This window comes from Ursus maritimus, unplaced genomic scaffold, assembly GCF_017311325.1.
Source record: "Ursus maritimus isolate PB19 unplaced genomic scaffold, ASM1731132v1 scaffold_1, whole genome shotgun sequence".
NCBI classification, from domain to species: domain Eukaryota; kingdom Metazoa; phylum Chordata; class Mammalia; order Carnivora; family Ursidae; genus Ursus; species Ursus maritimus.
Genome location: NW_024423343.1, coordinates 25,545,342 through 25,564,449, shown reverse-complemented (window position 1 = coordinate 25,564,449; position 19,108 = coordinate 25,545,342). Strand labels below are relative to the sequence as shown.

Here is a 19,108-nt window from a genome sequence, read left to right as displayed (position 1 = left end):
CATTCCTACATCCACATATAGTTTTTCTTTAACTAAGTTGCAAGCACCTGGTTCTCCATGTTAATGCAGGTCAGTAAAAATCTCCTGAAGAGTACACTGGAAATTACATTTTCACAAGATAGTCTGCTTCACCTGTCATTACAGAAGCTAAATAATCACTCATTGGCCCCCAGAATTTTTTCACCTGCTCATTCATACCTGAAATGTCTCTATGGTGTCATAGAGCCTCCGAGTTGGCCCTTGGAGTTGAAAAGCATGATTTCTGTCCTGAAGAGTGTAGGGTAGTGGAAAGTCCTATATTTTAGGACAGTGTAGAAAATGCTTGGGTGCACATGCTATCCAGAAGATCAGTTGTGACTTGCAGGGAGTATAGGGTGTGTTGGCCCTCATTATGTCAAGGGATAGCTACAGGAATGTTGCAGAGGAGGGGAGAAGTCTGAGAAAGGCTGAGGTGCTAGGGCCAGATTTAGATGACTTACCAGTTTTATTCTGATAAACTGCTCTTCCTGCTTCTGTCCTCCTTCTCTTCCTCTTTCTGGTCTCTTGTGCCTGCTCTTCCCCTTCTTCCTCATCCCCTGGCGTCTACATTTGTGAAGCACTTATTCACCTGCTTGGCATTGTGCCAAACACTACTCATGTTTATCATTTCATCTGATTGATCAAATTTTTTTCTCAGTAGAGTTGGAGCCTGACTCTAGATTTGGCCAGTGATATTTACTTACGGTTGCAATAGGCAGTTAGGCACTCTTTGCCAATTACACATTATGATAATATGTAATGGCCATCACCTCAGTATTAACATGGGCATGGTGATATTGCACATATGGCCTCAAACCCTACCCTACCACCTACTCTTTAGCTGATGGACTGATTTAATTGACCATCCTTTGCTCTAGGCAGCTTGAAGGGAGAGCTACTTAAATTGCTCTTGAGTATATAGTCATTAGCATGAAGTAAATGAGAATTTACTTCCTGGGTGTTAATGTTTATTTTTATGTCTTCTTCTGAAAAACACTCAGGGATAAAGATTTTTGATTTCCATGTAGGTAGTAGTTCTCAAATTAACATAGATCTAGTGTGATATGTCATCAGGATTTTAAAACTAGAATTTTTCCATATCCTCCTAGAAATGACTTTCCATTTTACTTCCTTTCTAGAAAGGGCTTGCATTTGCTCATTCAAGAACTAAAAAAATTGGTCAACAATTATTCCTATGTATGTTACATTTAGCAAGAAAAAAGATCTATGCAGTGGTTATTGGTAGATAGGCTTCAGTTAAGTAATTTATTTTAATAAGATTCTAAGTAGTAGTTTCTAGAAGTCAAAGAAAGTTATATACTGAAAATCTTACATTTGTTGCTTGAAACAACACATCTGATAGGTGGAAAACTACTCTGTGGAAACATGACTTTCTTTAAACAAAGATAATGGAGAGGTTGTAAAATATAGGACTTCCAAATAAATTTATTTGTGAAATAACAGATTTTAAAACTTCAAAGAATGCTCATTTAATCTCAGTTTCCTACTGAGGTCTTATACAGCATTTATTTTTTGGATTTAAATTCTGGACATATAAGAAACCTATATTTATGGGAAAAGCCAGGATTTTGCTTACTGAATACATCTTAATTTGGGGGAAAGGATTTATTGAACAGATTTAAAATTATAAGTAAATTTATTAATCAGAAGTAACAAGCAATATTCTATGGTTTGTACTTTGCCCTGTAGTTCGATCTGATCAGGTGAAAGCTGTTTGATTAGTAAAAACATGCTTTTTTGAACGTAACAGAACACTTCCTTATATACTAATAGACATGACTTACTACTGTGATAGGGTGCTTTCTGTTTGTTTTTCATCATTACCAAACCCATGGCAGAGAAAGAGAGTTTCACAGAATTTTCAACTAGGAATCACTGATATGTAAAATGTGATTTATTATGGTTCAAAAGTTATAATTAACTTAAACTATGTTGGGTCATTTTCTCCACGATTATTACTTGGTATTCATAGAATATAATCATGATATTATAATCAGTATTATATAAGTGTTCTTACCAGATCCAAAGTAATACCACAATAATTCTGGATTATTGGGATCACTAAAGATTGGTAAAAAAAATGAGTGTTAAGATTCATAAATTAAAAACTGCCTACTTAAAAATATCTATGTTATCAATTGCTCATAAGCCTTCCTCCTTTGTTTGATTCTGTTGTTTTTAGTAGCCTTTAAGGTGAAATATGGTTTTAAGTGTCTCATCCCACGAAAATCAACACTTGTAATACTGTAGCATTGCAATAGTGCCAAGTGGACCTAGATCCTAATAGATAATTTTCATGCTGGTGTGCTTTCACATGAACATTGGATCATTGGGCATTGTTTGTCCTGTGGATGAGAGGTAAAGATCAAGGTGTTCTTTAATTCCTCCAAAGGCCTCACCGCTGCATGGTAACAAAGCATTGTGCTTTGAAAAATTAAGAGAAAGTAGCAGTATTTACCCAATGGCCTAGGTTTCATGCTTTGCTTTTCTAAACACGACTGCTGCTTTTGAAAAACGTCTTTTGCATTTCTCTTAAGGAAAGAGGTAACGACCTGTCTCCTTGAAAGAAAAGATGAGAAGACAAATAACTTCTCCCCTGATTACATTATTGGGATTGAGACATGGTCTTGAACCTGTGGAATGCCAAAAAGAATCCATGAAACCAGGCAAAAGTTAGGGGAGAGGCTGATGGGGGGTCTCGGGGCAGAGAACACATATCTTACTTGGTTCTCCGTCCTTATTAAAGCAGGTGTCATTACTGAGCATCAGGCCGTCGTGTTTTTCTCAGCTTCTGCCTTTTCGGGGATTTTTAAAAAGAAGATGATAATAAAATCGCAAGCCCATCCCATAATTGTAGGCCAAGTGGAGTGCTCATTTTCACATTAGAGCTTGTGCAATCTGGAGGGAAATTTGTTTAGTATTACTTGTGAGTTGGTGGATCAGATAAAAGCCAGTCAAGTGGAAGAGAGGACTGTGTGAAGTGTGCTGGCTCCCCTGGTAATTGCGATGCTGCAGGCGTTCCTCCAGTCAGTTAATAGATTTCCCCAGCTCCTCTATGCCAGGTGAAAATTTCCTCATTAAGGGGAATTTATTCCATTTCCTTTTATCATTTATTATTGAAGACTAAGTGTGAGTGGAGGAAGTTTCGGAGATGACAGGGTAGAATTTTAAACAACAACAACAACAACAACAAAATCTACATTGGAAGTCGGAGAGAGACAGCAGAAAGGCTTGTATTGTTTATAAAACCAGAGAACACACAAGAGACTTCCCGCTGTAGAAGCTGAGCCATGCTGTCTAACTGCTAAAAGATTATGGCAGAGTGTGTAAAAGTCTGATTGTCTGTTTTTAAGGTGCGTTTCCCCCTCCAAAAATTTCAGAACTGTCAATTTGTGCTGCTAAGTAGAGAGGAACTGAAGATTATGAAAAGGCCAGCATCACAGCTATTTGGTGTTTCTTTGTGTTATTGTTTAGATTCTTTTATGCAATGATGGAAGTGTAACCTTTGCAGAGTTTGCCCTTGAACTCTGAAGGCAAGGAAAGCTGGGAGGGGAGAGAAAAATTACATATATGGCATGTTTTCAAGGACGCAGTGAGGATCAACACAAACATACTAGTACACACACATACATACCAAATAACAGAAGGATACTTTATTGTACATATTTTAAAACTGTGTGCTTTTGTGCAATATGCTCCATCCAGCTGATCACATTCTTGCTTGCTATAATGCTTCCCTGATTTACAATATAATATAAATGGAGCATTCCCTATTGAGGCTTCAAAAGGCAGTTTCGAATTACAAATTCAGCATTTATATTTCTTTTAGTAATTATTCTATTTTGAGTTTGTTCCAAATTAAGGTTTTTATTTTCCTTTGGAAAAATAGAAATATTATAGCCCTGTCCCTAAAATAAGCTTTCATCTAACTTGATTTCTTAAAAAAAAAAAAAAGTCTCCCTCTGATGGAAGTTCTTTTTAGCAGACAAAGTGGAGGACAGCCCAATGTGGGCAGATAAAGATGAGGAGCATGTATCTGAATCTCTACGTTGTTAAATGAGCTTTATGTTCACTTAAGATTATTCATCTTGCATTTGACTCTGAAGAGGTTTAACCTTATCTAAATCACTGGCCCAAAGCTAATGAATCGTGTCTTCAAACTGTCTTCTTCTTTTATTTTATTACAATGGGACTCAAAATAAAATTTTGTATCAGAACAAGTAGGGAATAAAGTCAATTTTCTTGCCTCTGTAATGACATGCTGGCCAGCTTTGTGTTATGCAAAAGCAGCAGAGAGAGTGAATGAGGGAAATATAGAGTGAGGCAACCTGTTTTCTGTCTTGGAGTTCGGGGTACCCCACAGAATTAAGGTAGCACTGAATGTGGGAAGGGATCTAATTTATCCATGTCTTTGTAACTGCCGTGCTGGGTCAGAATCAACATGTATTTTGTCAGTGAGGAGGACAGAAATGTTTCTTGAACATGGCTGAAGAGTAGAAATTAATAACAAGAGAGATTATAAATAAAATACTATAGAAGATACATCACTTTGAACTTCATATGAACATACCTACCCAATATTTGCATTCAAATTAAAATAGATGAACATGATTCTATTCATATGCCATTCCAATTTAATACACCCTAATTTTCAAGATGTTTAAAAATGTCATATCATGCTATTGATCTAGCTATTTTAAGATTGAGCAAAAGTTAAAAAGCAGTGTTGGGCTCACCAAGAAAATATTCTGGGAATCAGCTTGTTAGCATGCACTCGGCAAGTCTGGCTTGATAACATCTGTTTTGGAAATCTCACCTGGTATGAATTGAGGGGGTGCCTATGGAGAAGTAGTTTTTCAGCCCCATTCTGAAATTCTATCATTTGTGATTCATTATTCTGTGTTACTGTTGCTCTTCTCAGGCATGCCCTTTAAATAATGGAAACTCTCTGGTGTGGGGATGCTATGGGGAGCAGTAATGATTGAGTTAGTCTTAGTGACAGCTGTTTTTTGCCACTAGAGCTGAGCACAGAATTAATTCATTTTACTTTTTTATGCATGAGGCCAATTTTATCAATCAGTACTCTTTTTCTTTCTTTCTTTTTTTATTTGCTTTTTGGTAAGAGTCCAATTTTACTTGGTGGGTGGAGGAGGAAGACTTGGCATATTTGCTGGAGATGTCTTTATATGCTCTGTTGGATTCTTGGTGGAAGATAATAAGAGGAATTATGCATATTTCAGCAATAGAAAAAACTGCACTGCTGAATGTGGACAAAACAAATGCAAACTTATTTCATCCCTAATAGAAATGTGAGGAATCTAAATGGTTTCTTTTTTTGTTTGTTTAATACCATTTGAAGAATTGACTGATATTCTTTATAAGAAGAAATAAAATAAATCATTCAAGGCAAGGGAAAAAAAAAAAGAAAAACATGACCCAAAGAGCTCAAGATAAATATATTACTTCTGGTTATCTTTGGACTTGAACTTGCATTTTTGCTAGTCTGTAGTCATAATTACAGGTGTGGTGGCTCTTTTCAAGGCATATTTCCTAAGTGTGTCTGGATTGCTGCTCTTCAGGTTAGGATTTAAGCATTTAAGTTAGTGTGGCTGCTGATATAGTAACATAATATGGGTTTTGCTTCAGATAGTTATTACAATAATAAAGAAATGTCTTACTGAAGATCTGTTTATTTTTATTTTTTTCTTTTACTGCTATCGCACAATTATGGGAAAATGTTCTAGCGAGCAGCTAGAAAAATCTAAGGGTAAGAATTGGCTTAATGTTATATGTACAGTATTTCTCCACCTAACTCAAGCTTCATACTTATGTTTTTAACAAAATTGCAGATCACAGAGAAAATGTGTAGCCTTTCACCATGCAAGTAAACATTAATATGATTTATCTTTCATAAAACTCACAATTAAATATATTTATTTAAAAAGGACATCATGCACAGTTCTAATTTAGAAAAATGGCTTATTTATCAAGTACTTCCACTCTGAAGCTGAATGCACACTTGCATATAAACAAATGAGCAATTGATTTAGGAACATAATCTTGGCAAGGAAAATGAAAATATACGTTTCCGAAACAAATAGCAACAAACAAATTCTTCTGCTTTTGCCTCAATTTTTTTCTTTTTTGCAAGACTAAAGGTAAACAGCAGAAACTTGGGTGTTTCAAAAGCTATCAGGAGCTCAGCAGCCATTCCTTGAGAGACTCTTAACTATAGGGAACAAACTGAGGGTTGCTGGAGGGGATGTAGGTGGGGGGATGGGGTAACTGGGTGATGGGCATTAAGGAGGGCACTTGATGTAATGAGCACTGGGTGTTATGTGCAACTGATGAATCACTCACTAAATTCTACCCCAGATACTAATAATCTACTCTATGCTAACTAAATTGAATTTAAATAAATAATTTCAAAAAATAAAATAAAATAGGTAGCACAGAGCCTGAGACACAGCACATGTTCACTAAGTGTTAAAGCACTGGTGTAAGAATGACAGTGAATGTTGCCCCACCTTCACCATTCATAATTTCCTACTCACTACAAATCCTCAGTATGTTTGCTACACCTGCCATGCCCATCGCCATCTCAAATTATTGCAGATGCAGTTGCCCTTGCCTATAGAACATCTGTCAACTCCTTCATCCATATGAAGTTGAACTTTCTTTATGGCTCTGTTCTCATCCCTCTATTGCCATAGTATTTCTCCACTACATCCACTCACATTGTTATCTCTTTTTCTGACCTCACATTGTACCACATAGCTTATCTCTCCATAAAATGTTTTGAATCGCTCTCTATCATGGCATCGTCTCAAATATTGTTTTGTAACTTCATGAGCAACACTGCCTATGTAGAAGTTTCTGTGATGATAAAATGTTCTGTAATCCACACCATCTAATACAATAACAGTAGGCACTGGCCACATATGAAACGTGGCTAGTGCAATTGTGAATCTAAAATTTAATTTAAAAATTTTTAAGTTAATCAACATTTGTAATTTAAATAGTTCCATGTGGCTAGTTGCTACCATATTGGACCGAATAGTTCTAGAGCATGAAGCATGGTACGTGGCACACACCGCAAATGACTAATTATACTTAATAATCAGATTATGTTCAAGAATTTGACAGGAAGATGTGTTGCTCTGGGAGACTGTTTATCAAATATTTGGGAAGATTAAAAAATCAAAATAAGAATAGAAAAAAGTGACATCAAATTTACTGGGAAGAAATAATGAATTCACTTGAGAGACAGAAGGAAATTTAAGTGCCATAGAAAAAGCAAATTGACTAGGAAGAGACATAGCTGTAAAAGTCCAAACTAATACTGATATCCAAAAGCCAGAGAAATAGCTATTAAATATACCAGCTTGATTCTCTCTTCTCTAAACTCAGAATATGAATTAATTAAAGAAGATTGAAGAATAGAATGAACAAAATGCAATAGATTTAATTCAACTACATTCTATTAGCAGAATTTCAATGAAAATGTTTTATTTATTATTAGATCTACTGAGAACATACGTTATATTTTAATTTCATTGTATTGACTATCAGACTGTTATAATTGAATTTTATTGTATTGACTATTGCTTGAAATAGCTGGCCCATAGCTATTTAGTTAGATATACTTTTACAGAAGTATTTTATTCTTCTGTGCCTTGGCTCTTTACAAATTATTTTTTTGTACATTTTGAATTCTAGTTACAAGCTGATTTCAATAACTTTGTCTTTTCTATAAAAGCTTTCAAAGTCCAGTTTCCCTTACTCATTTAATAAATATTTATTGAATGTTGTCTGTGGACTATCCTGCTAATCTTTGGGAATGATCTAGTGAATGAGCCAAATGTATTCTTTGTCATCATGGAACATGAATCTAGCAGGAAAAAAGTAAGACTGGTAAATAAAAGCTAGGAAACATTAAAAATATTGGCAATGTTGACATGCTAAGCCGTATGGTTCCAACTATGCTCCTGGCTCCAAGCAAATGAGTCAGTGAAGAGCCCAGGAAGATCTGTGGGTGAGGGCAGACTGAGAAATCATGGATGAAACTTGGCTCTTGCTGACCTATAAAGAGTGGTTGGGGGGGCGCCTGGGGGGCGCAGTCGTTAAACGTCTGCCTTCGGCTCAGGGCGTGATCCTGGCGTTCTGGGATCGAGCCCCACATCAGGCTCCACTGCTAGGAGCCTGCTTCTTCCTCTTCCACTGCACCTGCTTGTGTTCCCTCTCTCGCTGACGGTCTCTCTCTGTCAAATAAATAAATAAATGAATGAATAAATCTTAAAAAAAAACAAAGAGTGCTTGGGAGTTGGAGAGCAGTTGGGTAGCTAATAAGAATGTCAAAGGCATTACAGGTGAGAGAAACAACACAAATACAGTCTACACTAAGGGTGGGAAATAAGCATAGAGAACTATCTTGTCAACATAGACAGATATGTGATATTAGTAAATAGAGGCAGTTTATGAAGAGTATAACCAGTCTGATGCAATGTTAAGATTCCCAATTGAAAGTGATTCCTGAAGATCCTATACTTAAAGACCTGGAGCATAGGTCAGACATTAGAAAAGGAGCTACAGATTTGGGAATTATTGACTACTTATGCTGCTTGAGCCAATGACAGTGGTTAAATTTAGAGGGAGAGAGAAAGTAGCCAGACCTTTAGTCTCAAATCTGGTAACAAAAGAAAGAACCTTGGGGGGAAAAAAACACCAGTAAATAATTTTTGTGAATTAAAAAGTAGGGTGAGAAGCAACTTATCAGAGCCAGAGGAAGATATCTTTGAAGAATGAAACATCACGCAGGTCATATGTTAACAGGTTGAGGAGAAGAAACTTGAGAAAATCTTCCTAGATTTAGTAAGAGGAAGGCCCATGATTATTTTGAAAGAGGAAATCCATTAAGACAGTAAAGGTACAAGCTATTTTTCAGGAAATAAGAAGAGACGAAGGTGCTGGGGGTGTGAAAGTAGGAAACCACGTGTTTGAAAAGGTCAGCATTGAAAATACTGAAAGATTTCCTAGAGGCTAGAAGATTTAGTGGGCTATTTATTTGTGCATTTTTAAAAGATAGGAGATCTAAACATGTTGAAGATGGAAAATAAGGAGTCTTTCGTGTTTTTGAAATTGAACAGTTCACTGGTCCTTATTGTGTCTGTTCTAAATTTGAATCTCTTTTTTTCATTAAATCCTAGTGAGCACATTACAGAAGAAACCCTGAGAAAGGCAAAGGAGATTGGGTTCTCAGACAAGCAGATTTCAAAATGCCTTGGGCTGACTGAGGCCCAGACAAGGGAGCTGAGGCTAAAGAAAAACATCCACCCTTGGGTTAAACAGGTAAAGGAGTTTCCCTCTCCTTGAAGGGGGAAACATAGGCACCAATTCATAGAGCCATTGCTAATAGAAAGAGTGCTGCAATTCAAAAGTGATTCTACTTGTCTAATCGATGCCCATGATGCCACCAATTTTATTTAGGACAGGATTGATTAAAGCTTAAAAGGGAAAGGTTGAAGGGGCACTGGGACATAAAGGTAAGAGTGAGTACATGGTTTTCTTTGCCTAAATGAAAAAAAAAATCAAATGACCTCTCCTTTACTTTTTGACCCATGTGCAAATATATCTGTGATAAGATAAATCCTTAGTGTAATAGAAGGATTTGAAATACCCTAGCATGGTGGCTGACCTCTTGAAAAGAATAGTTATCGCTTTTGGCACTAACTTTTTACAGGGCAATACTTTATTTTAAGTGCCCCATCATTATGGTTCATTTAGTATTCATTGTGATAGGGTTGGGCATAATGAGCTCATCTAGTATTCATGACAATCACACAAGAACTTTCATAGGTGTACAATTGTGGGTTTTTTTTTTTTTTTTTTTTTTTGGACTTTAGTAGAGGGATGCTTTGGCTTAAAGTACCACCAGCTGGTTTTTGTCCTTTAAAATCATTGACTTTTCTCCATGTGCTCAGGGGGCACATGCATACCCTTTGGTCTCAAGCTTGATGCTGAATATATTCTCTTCAGCAATTATCTTTCTTCCTTCTCACCTGCCTTACACTAGCCTGCCCTGCTGGCCCTGAATTCTTGCTCACTAAGCTGAGCTCCTGGCCTTTGAGAACTGAATTGATTTACTTTTTCCAAATATGGTCAATGAGACCTTGTCCCCTTTCCCTCTTCCCCATGCTTTAAGGTATTTGTGTCATCCCATTGCTCAGTGCCATAGGTAACTTAAATCCTATGCATTAATTTGCAAACCAAAGACATTCTTACATATAGGCCATTTTGCTCTGATTTGAGCTGCTTTAGACAGCTGTCTGGGTAAATCTTCCTGGTAACCAGTTGACTATGACCATTTTGCTATGTACATGAGAAGTACTGCTGTAATCAATCAGTGATGCTCTAGGGTATATATTGTTACTTATTGCTCACATGATAACTAGATTATATCATTGTTCTTCCACCCAATCTCATTTTCAGAATTAGAAAGGAATTGAATTGTGTCTACCTTTTATTGTCTGTATCTGACAGTACGAGGCATTAAAGGAATATGAATGCAGCACAATTTTTTTTATTCTTGAAAAAAATACAACAAAAGGAATAAAATCCTTATTTATTTATTTATTTATTTATTTATTTATTTATTTTCTCTTGCAGATCGATACACTGGCTGCAGAATACCCATCAGTAACAAACTACCTCTATGTTACCTATAATGGTCAGGTAGGAACTGCCAAATTGCTGTATGCAGAAAGCTCTAGATTTAGTAAATGGTCCACATGGGGGAATATAATTTTTGTGTTTTTGCTTATCTAATAATCTTGGTCTTAAAAATGATACCATGTGGGTCAGATGTGATAATGTGTTTCCGTACTCAGTCTTTTCAGAACTGCCTTAAGATGGTGAAATCAAACAAGTAAAAGTATAATAAGGGTAACATGAACATACAATTATGGTGTGTTCTCATGGCTATTTAGTTAAAAAATATTGAACTTATTTTTTGTGAATAAGTAGAGCTTATACGTTATGCTTACGAGTTCCCAGAGACTAGAAGAGGATACATGTCAATAAGAGGAAGTATAAGAAAGACAGACTCAGTAACAGGACAAAGAGTTTAATTAGATTGAAGAATAACACACAATAATTTCTGTGTCTTTTTTTTTTCTCCTCAGGAGCATGATATCAATTTTGATGAGCATGGAATGATGGTGTTGGGCTGTGGTCCATATCACATTGGTAAAGTGATAACTTATATTTACCTAAGACTTTATAGTTTATATAATACTTTCCATACATGTTCATTCTATTATCCTAAGAACCATGTAAAACAGATGCTGTTATAATAAATATTTTGCAAATTAAGAAACTGAGGTTCAGATAGGTAAAGCCCATGCTGATATGGCGATTAAATGGTAGAAGTGGAACTCAGATGCAAGTCTCAACTATAATACCTTCCCCTGTTTCACCGTGTCCCCCTTTTATGTTTTTATCCTCATGAACTAAATTGAACCTCTCACTAAGGTTGGGGAATGAATTACACGTTGACCTTTTCTCATCTGGCACAGTTTTACGCAAAGATCTGTATTTGCTCAAGAACTTCATATATCAACCAGAAATTACATTTGTAGATGAGATCTGTGAATATATCACTTCTGTTGATACTGACTGCAAAGAGCTTTTGTCATTGGTGCATAGACAGAGCATTATATAATTTAATTAAAATGTTCTCAACAGAAATTGTTACACCTCACCCAGTCACTTAAAATGAGATATTTAATAACAATTAATAATCATAATTTACAGTTATAAAGTATATATTTAAATAGACAATGATATCTCTCAACAAGTATATTTAACACTTAGTCTCACAAGTTATTCTAGTATGGAAATGATGAAATACATAACTTAAAATGTATGTGGTCTTACTCTGTTACTTTAAACATAGTTTAGTTTAGGTTTTACAATGAACCAAATGCTTCAGGATATGCAGCTTCAGCAGTCTTTGGTCAAATCTTGAAGCAAGTCGAAAGTGTTTATGTCTTTACCCCTTTAGTTATCTTACGGCTAGGCTAAATGGCCTGAACACCTCCACCAGGACTTATCGTTCTCTTCTGTAGACCTTTCTTTCTTCCTATTCAAATTTTACCTAATTTATGTAACAATTCTGCGTTACCTTAGGACGCAGGGAAGACTAGCTAGGCTGATAAATCAAGTATATACTTAATTGATAGCGAAAATTAACATGCTACTATATTTGGATAATTATTGTTCTGATAAGAATTTTTAGGAGACAAAATCCTAATGCAAAGGACTAGTACAAATCCCAGGACTTTCAGTTCTGTGGCATCCCAGTAGAGGTGATATTTTGAGGTATTTAGGCCATTATTGTACTTCAAATTACTTTTTAGAAGGTCACTCACTCTGCATGGGGTGGCCTTGCCAAACTTCAAAGGATATGCTTGGGAAGGACAGGATTTTCCAACCAATCAAGATATGTCAGAGCTCCAAGGCACTTCAGGGGTCATTGGGTTTAGCCCTCAGACAGCAGAGTAAGTGGAATAACTAAAACAAGAACTCAAGTATTCTGATCACTAGCTTGACTATTTTTGTGTACTGAGGTCAGTATGTTCACTTTGAGTTCTTTTCCGTAAATGAGGGTTTTTTAAATCATTACAATGATCTTCCATTAACTTTGAATTTGAATGTTTCAAATATGGAGATTATCTCTTGCAGAACTTAGCATACAAAACAAGCCAACATGTCAATGTTGTTTAATTAGTCCCTATTTTTCCTACTATTATCGTAGTGTGCATAATGGATCTGAAATTTACATTGTGGAGTTTGCATAAAAATTGCAGTGAAAGGGCATTAGCTTCCTTAGCCTTAGCAATATCTTTCTGCTGATCTTTGCGTTGTAACTTCATGTTTCTTTTACCCCTTTCCCAATTTTACCTTCTCTGCAGGCAGCAGTGTGGAATTTGATTGGTGTGCTGTCTCCAGCATCCGCACACTGCGTCAGCTTGGCAAGAAGACAGTGGTGGTGAATTGCAACCCTGAGACCGTGAGCACAGACTTTGATGAGTGTGACAAACTGTACTTTGAAGAGTTGTCTTTGGAGAGAATCCTAGACATCTACCATCAGGAGGTAAAAAGAGAGGGGGGAAAAAAAGAAAGAAAGAAAAGAAAGAAAAAAAAGAAAAATATATGCAGTGCATACTTTATAGATGTAGATATATGTATGTAGATTTATGTTGTAATTCCCCTTAGGAGAAAGAGCTGCCAATGTCTTCCACTGTCTAATTTTGTAGTGAAACTCTAAAAAAAATTATCCCAGCCTTTGAGTCTTGAGGCCCTGGCACAGAGTGATTATTATTTTCTTTCTAAGCATTCCAACTAGATTGAAAACCTTCTTGGTTAACATGTGCCAGACACATATTAACTAGTACAAGACAACCCTCCAAAATATTTTGCAGAATGATTTAATTGATCATCTAGACATACAATAAGCCACCTCTCTCTAGTTTGTGTGTTGTTGTGGTTTAATAATGAATGGTCTCCAGAGGAGAGAAGTTGTTCACAAATGACCGGTTAATTCTTTGTGATATCAGATGAAGTCATTAGTCTTCAATTTAAGATCAATGAGTTCGTTCTGAACAACATCGGTACTTTTCTAGCTTTCTCTGACAGTTCTTCCACGCGCACTCTAGTATTGAGAATATCTTCACTGTGGATTCCTATGACCACAGGTTACTATAAGCGCATAGGACAAGTTAAAATATCTTACAGTTAAAAAAAATAACTATGGGAAAATTACAGAGTGATGTCTAGTGGTCGTGTCTTTGATGTCATTATAGTTAATTCTCTACCATGGAGAATCATCCCTATGTATAAAATATGGTCACTTAGAAAAAAATACTGAAGTAGGGCCACAGTACTTAAGTTCAAGTTTTGACTTGATAATTCATTGAGTTGTGCAATTCCTTGAATTCTGTGTTTCAGCTTTTTTTTGTTGTTGTTGTTGTTAATGAACCAGATGAGTGTATATATGTGCTACATGCAGGTACTGTGAAGATAAGGAGATCTGTGGCTGAAACCACACTGTAAAGTGTAAAGTTCAGTGCTAGAACATGTGATGATTTTATTACACTGAAGAAAAATAGACAAACTTAGGATGGATACATCATCACAGCTGTCCATTTGGGCCTAACCCACTTATCTTTTGATATAATGGAATTGAATCCTTAGGTAGAGTATACACAATTTATATTTTTCTCTCTGACATAGTCTTTCTAATAATTCCTTAAGATTCATTTCAGGTGGGGATCAAAACAAGTGCATTCTACAAATATTTCTTGAGTACCTTTTAAATACCAGGTTCAGCAGGATAGGGAGCTGTAAAACCAGGTCCTTACCTTCAAGACATTAGAATGAAATTGCGACCCAAAACATAAATATATGAAAAATTACATAATTGTTTAAAAAATTTAACAAGGATTATAGGAATTGCAGCATTTTACACATAATTAATTATTTCCCCATGAAAGATTAAAAACTTCTACAACTGCCTTTGGACATGGTTATACATGGATATTAATGAGATCCTTTTGGAAAAACTGAATTCAATATGATGGTAAAAAATAAATTGGCCCTTTGAAGTTAATTGGCATTTATAGTGCTACCATATAAGATATTTTTAAATGTTATATTGAAGAATATAAGAACAATATTCCATTGATGTATTTGTTAGACTATCCCACAGGAAACGTTATTTTAACATATACACATTTCATACACATATGTACATATGTGTGTATGTTTCCTTCTATGAGGTTGTTGTTTATCTCTTCACAACCTCCAAGAGACTGCCATAATCCAGCTTTGGGTGTCCCTAGTGATGCTAAAGGCACTGAGACATTCAGTAGTGAATCTGCAGAAAATTGGAAGCACATCTAAACTTATTCAAAAGCACACATTCGAGTCACTTTAGAAGGGCAATAGGCTACATAGCTACATAGGATGATAGAAAGTATGATGAGTCTCTGGTCTGGGTCTCCTGGTCCTACTTCAGGACCCACACTATTTCCATGGCAATAAGGATGCACCTCTAAAGAAAAGTGAGTCAGAAAAGTGGCATGCCCTGTGAGTAAAGCAGGCTGGCTCAGTCGGTAGAGCACGCACTCTTGATCTCAAGGTTGTGAGTTCAATTCCGTGTTAGGCGTGGCGCCTACCAAACAACAAACAAACGAAAAGGTAATTAGTCTTGATCAGAGGTGGAGTGGGAGGGGATCCCTATGCTAAAATCTCCTTCCTACTTGTTCTTTTTTTTTTTTTTTTAATAGAAAATGTTACAGTGATATATTCTTTTGGCTGCAGACATTTTTTTATACTTCATAAAGAACAACCCTTTAAACTTAAGTCATTTATTACTTATGATTGTGTTCATGGATTCTACTCCTTGAGAAGAAATTCGCATTTTGATTTTTTTTTCTTAATTTTGGTGTTGAGTGTGGGGAAGTGTCAAGAAAATGAGAAGTTGGTGCCTACTATCTACAAGGCCTTGCTAGATGATATTTTGCCTAGTTCACAATTTTGGTTAGGGCACTCCTTGTATGGGAAAAGATGTTCTCAAGTTATTTTAAGGTATAGGACTTGAAAATTATTACATTGTTTACAGAAGTTGCAACACCGTGCTTCTCTTTTATTAGATCTATTATTAAATCTATTTTCTAGGGATGAATTACGCAATAACCTTAACAGGCTCCGACAATGAATAAGAATCCCATAGATCCTGGGGTGCCTGGGTGGCTGAATCAGTTAAGTGGCCAACTCTTGATTTTAGATCAGATCATGATCTCAGGGTCCTGAGATCAAGCCCTGGGTCAGGCTCTGCACTCAGTGGGGAGTCTGCTTGGGATTCTCTCTCTCTCCCTCTGCCCCTCCCCCCACTCACTCACTCAGTCTCTCAAATAAATAAATCTTACCAAAAAATCACACAGATTCTGTCTTAACTTCACTTTCCCCTTTTTTTTTCCTTTGGAGTCTCATCTCTTGGTTTGAAAAGTTATATAAATGAGCACTAATTTGCTTCTATATCCCGGCCCCATATAAGACCCATTTCTCATTTTTTTAAAATTTCTTCATTAAAAACCAGATTGAGTCTGAAAATGCCAGGCAATATACCTGACACCTTATGATGTCCCTATCTAGTTTGAGTCCTTCTTAATTTTTCTTGATTTTATAATGAATAATTTACTGGATCATACCCCATAAAAATGTACTCTGATTAATGATATAATTGTTCTATTTTTAACACCTAATGCTATATGTATATACATATACAATGGCACCTCTCTAACACAATTTAAGTTAAATGAATGAATGACAAATATTGATTAATGTAGACAAAACCCATTAGGGAATGCATGACTCTAAATTAGAATTGGGTTTCATTCTTAGCATTTGATTTAACTGTAATTAAATATAATCTTAAGGGTCTGCCTAAAGTATTGAAAATGTTTTACTAAAATGTGAATTACTAAGATATTTAAGCACAGTAAAGATAATAAATCAATCTCACAGATGTACAAAGAGTAGAGTTTTGTAAATTAGAGATAATACACAAAATTACAAAAATCAGGGCCCTCTTTTAATGAATTAAATGCGATTTCTGTTAGTAAGATAAATTTTCTCTTTTGCATTCTGTGTATAATATAGCATTTAATTTTCGCATAAAAGTCAGGACAAACCAAAGTACTAAAAATAAATTTGTGGTGTGATTACACTTGAATACTGTTTCAGAAATATTCTTGTGTGGTGTTGCCTTAGTTTAGTGATACCAAGTTTAAAAAAAAAAAATAGGAAACTAAACCGAGTAAAAAGATACAAACAAATCCAGGTAAGAACAGTGGAACTTTGGGACCCTGATGGAATTATTTTCAGCCTAAAGTATTCTGTGAAACAAATCTGAATTTTAGAATATTTTATGTCAGTGAGTTATTTAAAACTACTTAGGCTTAAGTGATTATGATAATAATGATAATTTACCCATGTGGGATACCAAGTTCTTCTCCCCAAGTCCCTGCTAGTTCTGTGCTTGGAGTTGGGACCAATTTAAGATGAAATTCCTCCACAAAACTGTCCTATATTAACTTCATCCTACAAACATGTTCTCTTGTACTGACTTCCTTTTGCTGTGTGGGCAAAACTACACTACACTGTCAGCTATTACTCTAACACATTTTATGGATGTATTGTCTTTCCAGTGATGATCTTTATTTCTGGAGTCAATGATGAGATTAGGGCTTTGCAGAGGAAGTTTTTCTACCATTTTGCAAAAAGAATGTTTTAGAAATACCTTTCCTCGAGTCCTCTAACAGTAACTACCCTTGAAACCAGACAGAAAAGTAGAGTTAGCTTAAGATTCAAAGATTTGATTTATTAGTTAAACATAGCTGCTTTATAGTGTGGAGAATTGAGTTCTAGTACTGGCTGTATTTGCTAGATAAGAAATATGGGCAAGTCATTTCACCTTCACCGAGCCTCAGTTTCTTTAGCTGTAAAATGGAGAGTAATAACTGCCTCAGAGAGATACAGTGGAGGTCAAAACAGATGGTCTAGGGCAAATAGTAATATCCTTAAGGGATAGTAGCAGTTTATGTTATTACTGTTTTGAAAGTTGCTAATTTGTTGAAAAATAAAAAGCAATTTCATAGAGCATTTTGAAAAATGTTAGTATATTTATTAAAGACTTTTCACTCAACTTTGAGCCCCCATTTAATGCAGTGGACCCCAATTTTTGCTCACAGGTTGATACTTCTCTTTTAATTTTAGAAATTATGTTGAAGTGTTTCACGTAAGAAATCCTTCTATGCGTTTAATTGAGGAATTAGTTTTTAAGCCTCTAAAATATTAACTTGGCTAATAAACTAAAAATAATAAGCAAATAAAAATATTATTATAATATAAAAAATAAATCTTCTTAAAGATTTCGCAAAGATGTATATTGAGCATAAAAAATGGTGAAAGAAGCTAAGGTGTACTTATAAATATGCAGAACTGTGGATTATTGTTTTCCATACTGTTTACAAGGCATTTAAGCACTCAATTGTAGGGTGTTTGCTCAGGCACTACTATCATTGCTCTCATTAAAGAGAAATTAGCTTTATCCCTTTTAAGAGTATTTCAGAATTATTTCAAATAATGATAATATACATTTCGTATATATCTATTATTTCAGCAGTTCCAATATTCATTAGTAGGTTATTAAGGCAAATATAAATTATCCCAAGATCAATGGTCTATCATATATAATAATATTTTCTAATATTAATAACAATTCCTTATTTATTCACTTATAATGTGTAAGGCCTTTAATGTTTATTATCTTATTTAACTTATATAGTGATCTTGTGAAGAAGACAGATATTATTATTCTAATTTTATAGACGTGAAAACTGAATGTTGGAGGGAGTTTCACGGAGGGAATTAAGAGGGGAAGGAAGTTCTTTTTTTTTTTTAATCGGGAAGTTTTGACTACTAATAGGAGATTAAGGTTAAAGATTCAGACACTGCTTGTAGGGCAAATAGTAAGGAAACAGGGACTAAAATCAGTTACTGGGTACTGTAGACAAGTGCCGATGTAGCAGTAAAGGGGAGAGGATGTAAACATGGGAGATAGGCTTTAGACTAGACTGTCATGTAGAGATGGTGGCATTTAGATAAGGGAGAGGGAAAAAGGAGAGAAGCAGCCAGGGCAGGGGAAGTTTAACGAGGTGGAAAGCTTGCTAGCGGGAGTACACGTAGTTGGGGACACTGAGTAGGAGGTCTTCTTGGCGCTGGAGAAGAGTGGTGACAGAGAAGGCTGGAGACTCTTCATTGTCCTGTTGCTAGGGATGAGTTTACGCTTTGTCCTTTAGGCACAGGAACTTTAGAGAACTCAAGTATAGGAGTGACTTGGTCAATCAGTTTTGTAGGATGATTAATCTGAATGTGAAGGGCTGGCGTGGAGGGGAACAGGAGAGCTGAGTGTTACAAGGAGAGATCTATGTCTATTCGGGAAATT

General features: G+C 35.7%; 1 protein-coding gene across 1 annotated transcript in view; it reads left to right on the top strand.

Annotated features, from left to right (window-relative positions):
• Positions 1-19,108, top strand: part of CPS1 (carbamoyl-phosphate synthase 1) — a 119,092-nt gene that overhangs the window by 70,664 nt on the left and 29,320 nt on the right. Inside the window, exons 22-25 of the mRNA XM_008687464.2 lie at positions 9,246-9,387; positions 10,705-10,770; positions 11,220-11,283; positions 13,011-13,192. Of these exons, the coding sequence (XP_008685686.2) occupies positions 9,246-9,387; positions 10,705-10,770; positions 11,220-11,283; positions 13,011-13,192 (454 nt within the window). The remainder of the gene's footprint in view (positions 1-9,245; positions 9,388-10,704; positions 10,771-11,219; positions 11,284-13,010; positions 13,193-19,108) is intronic.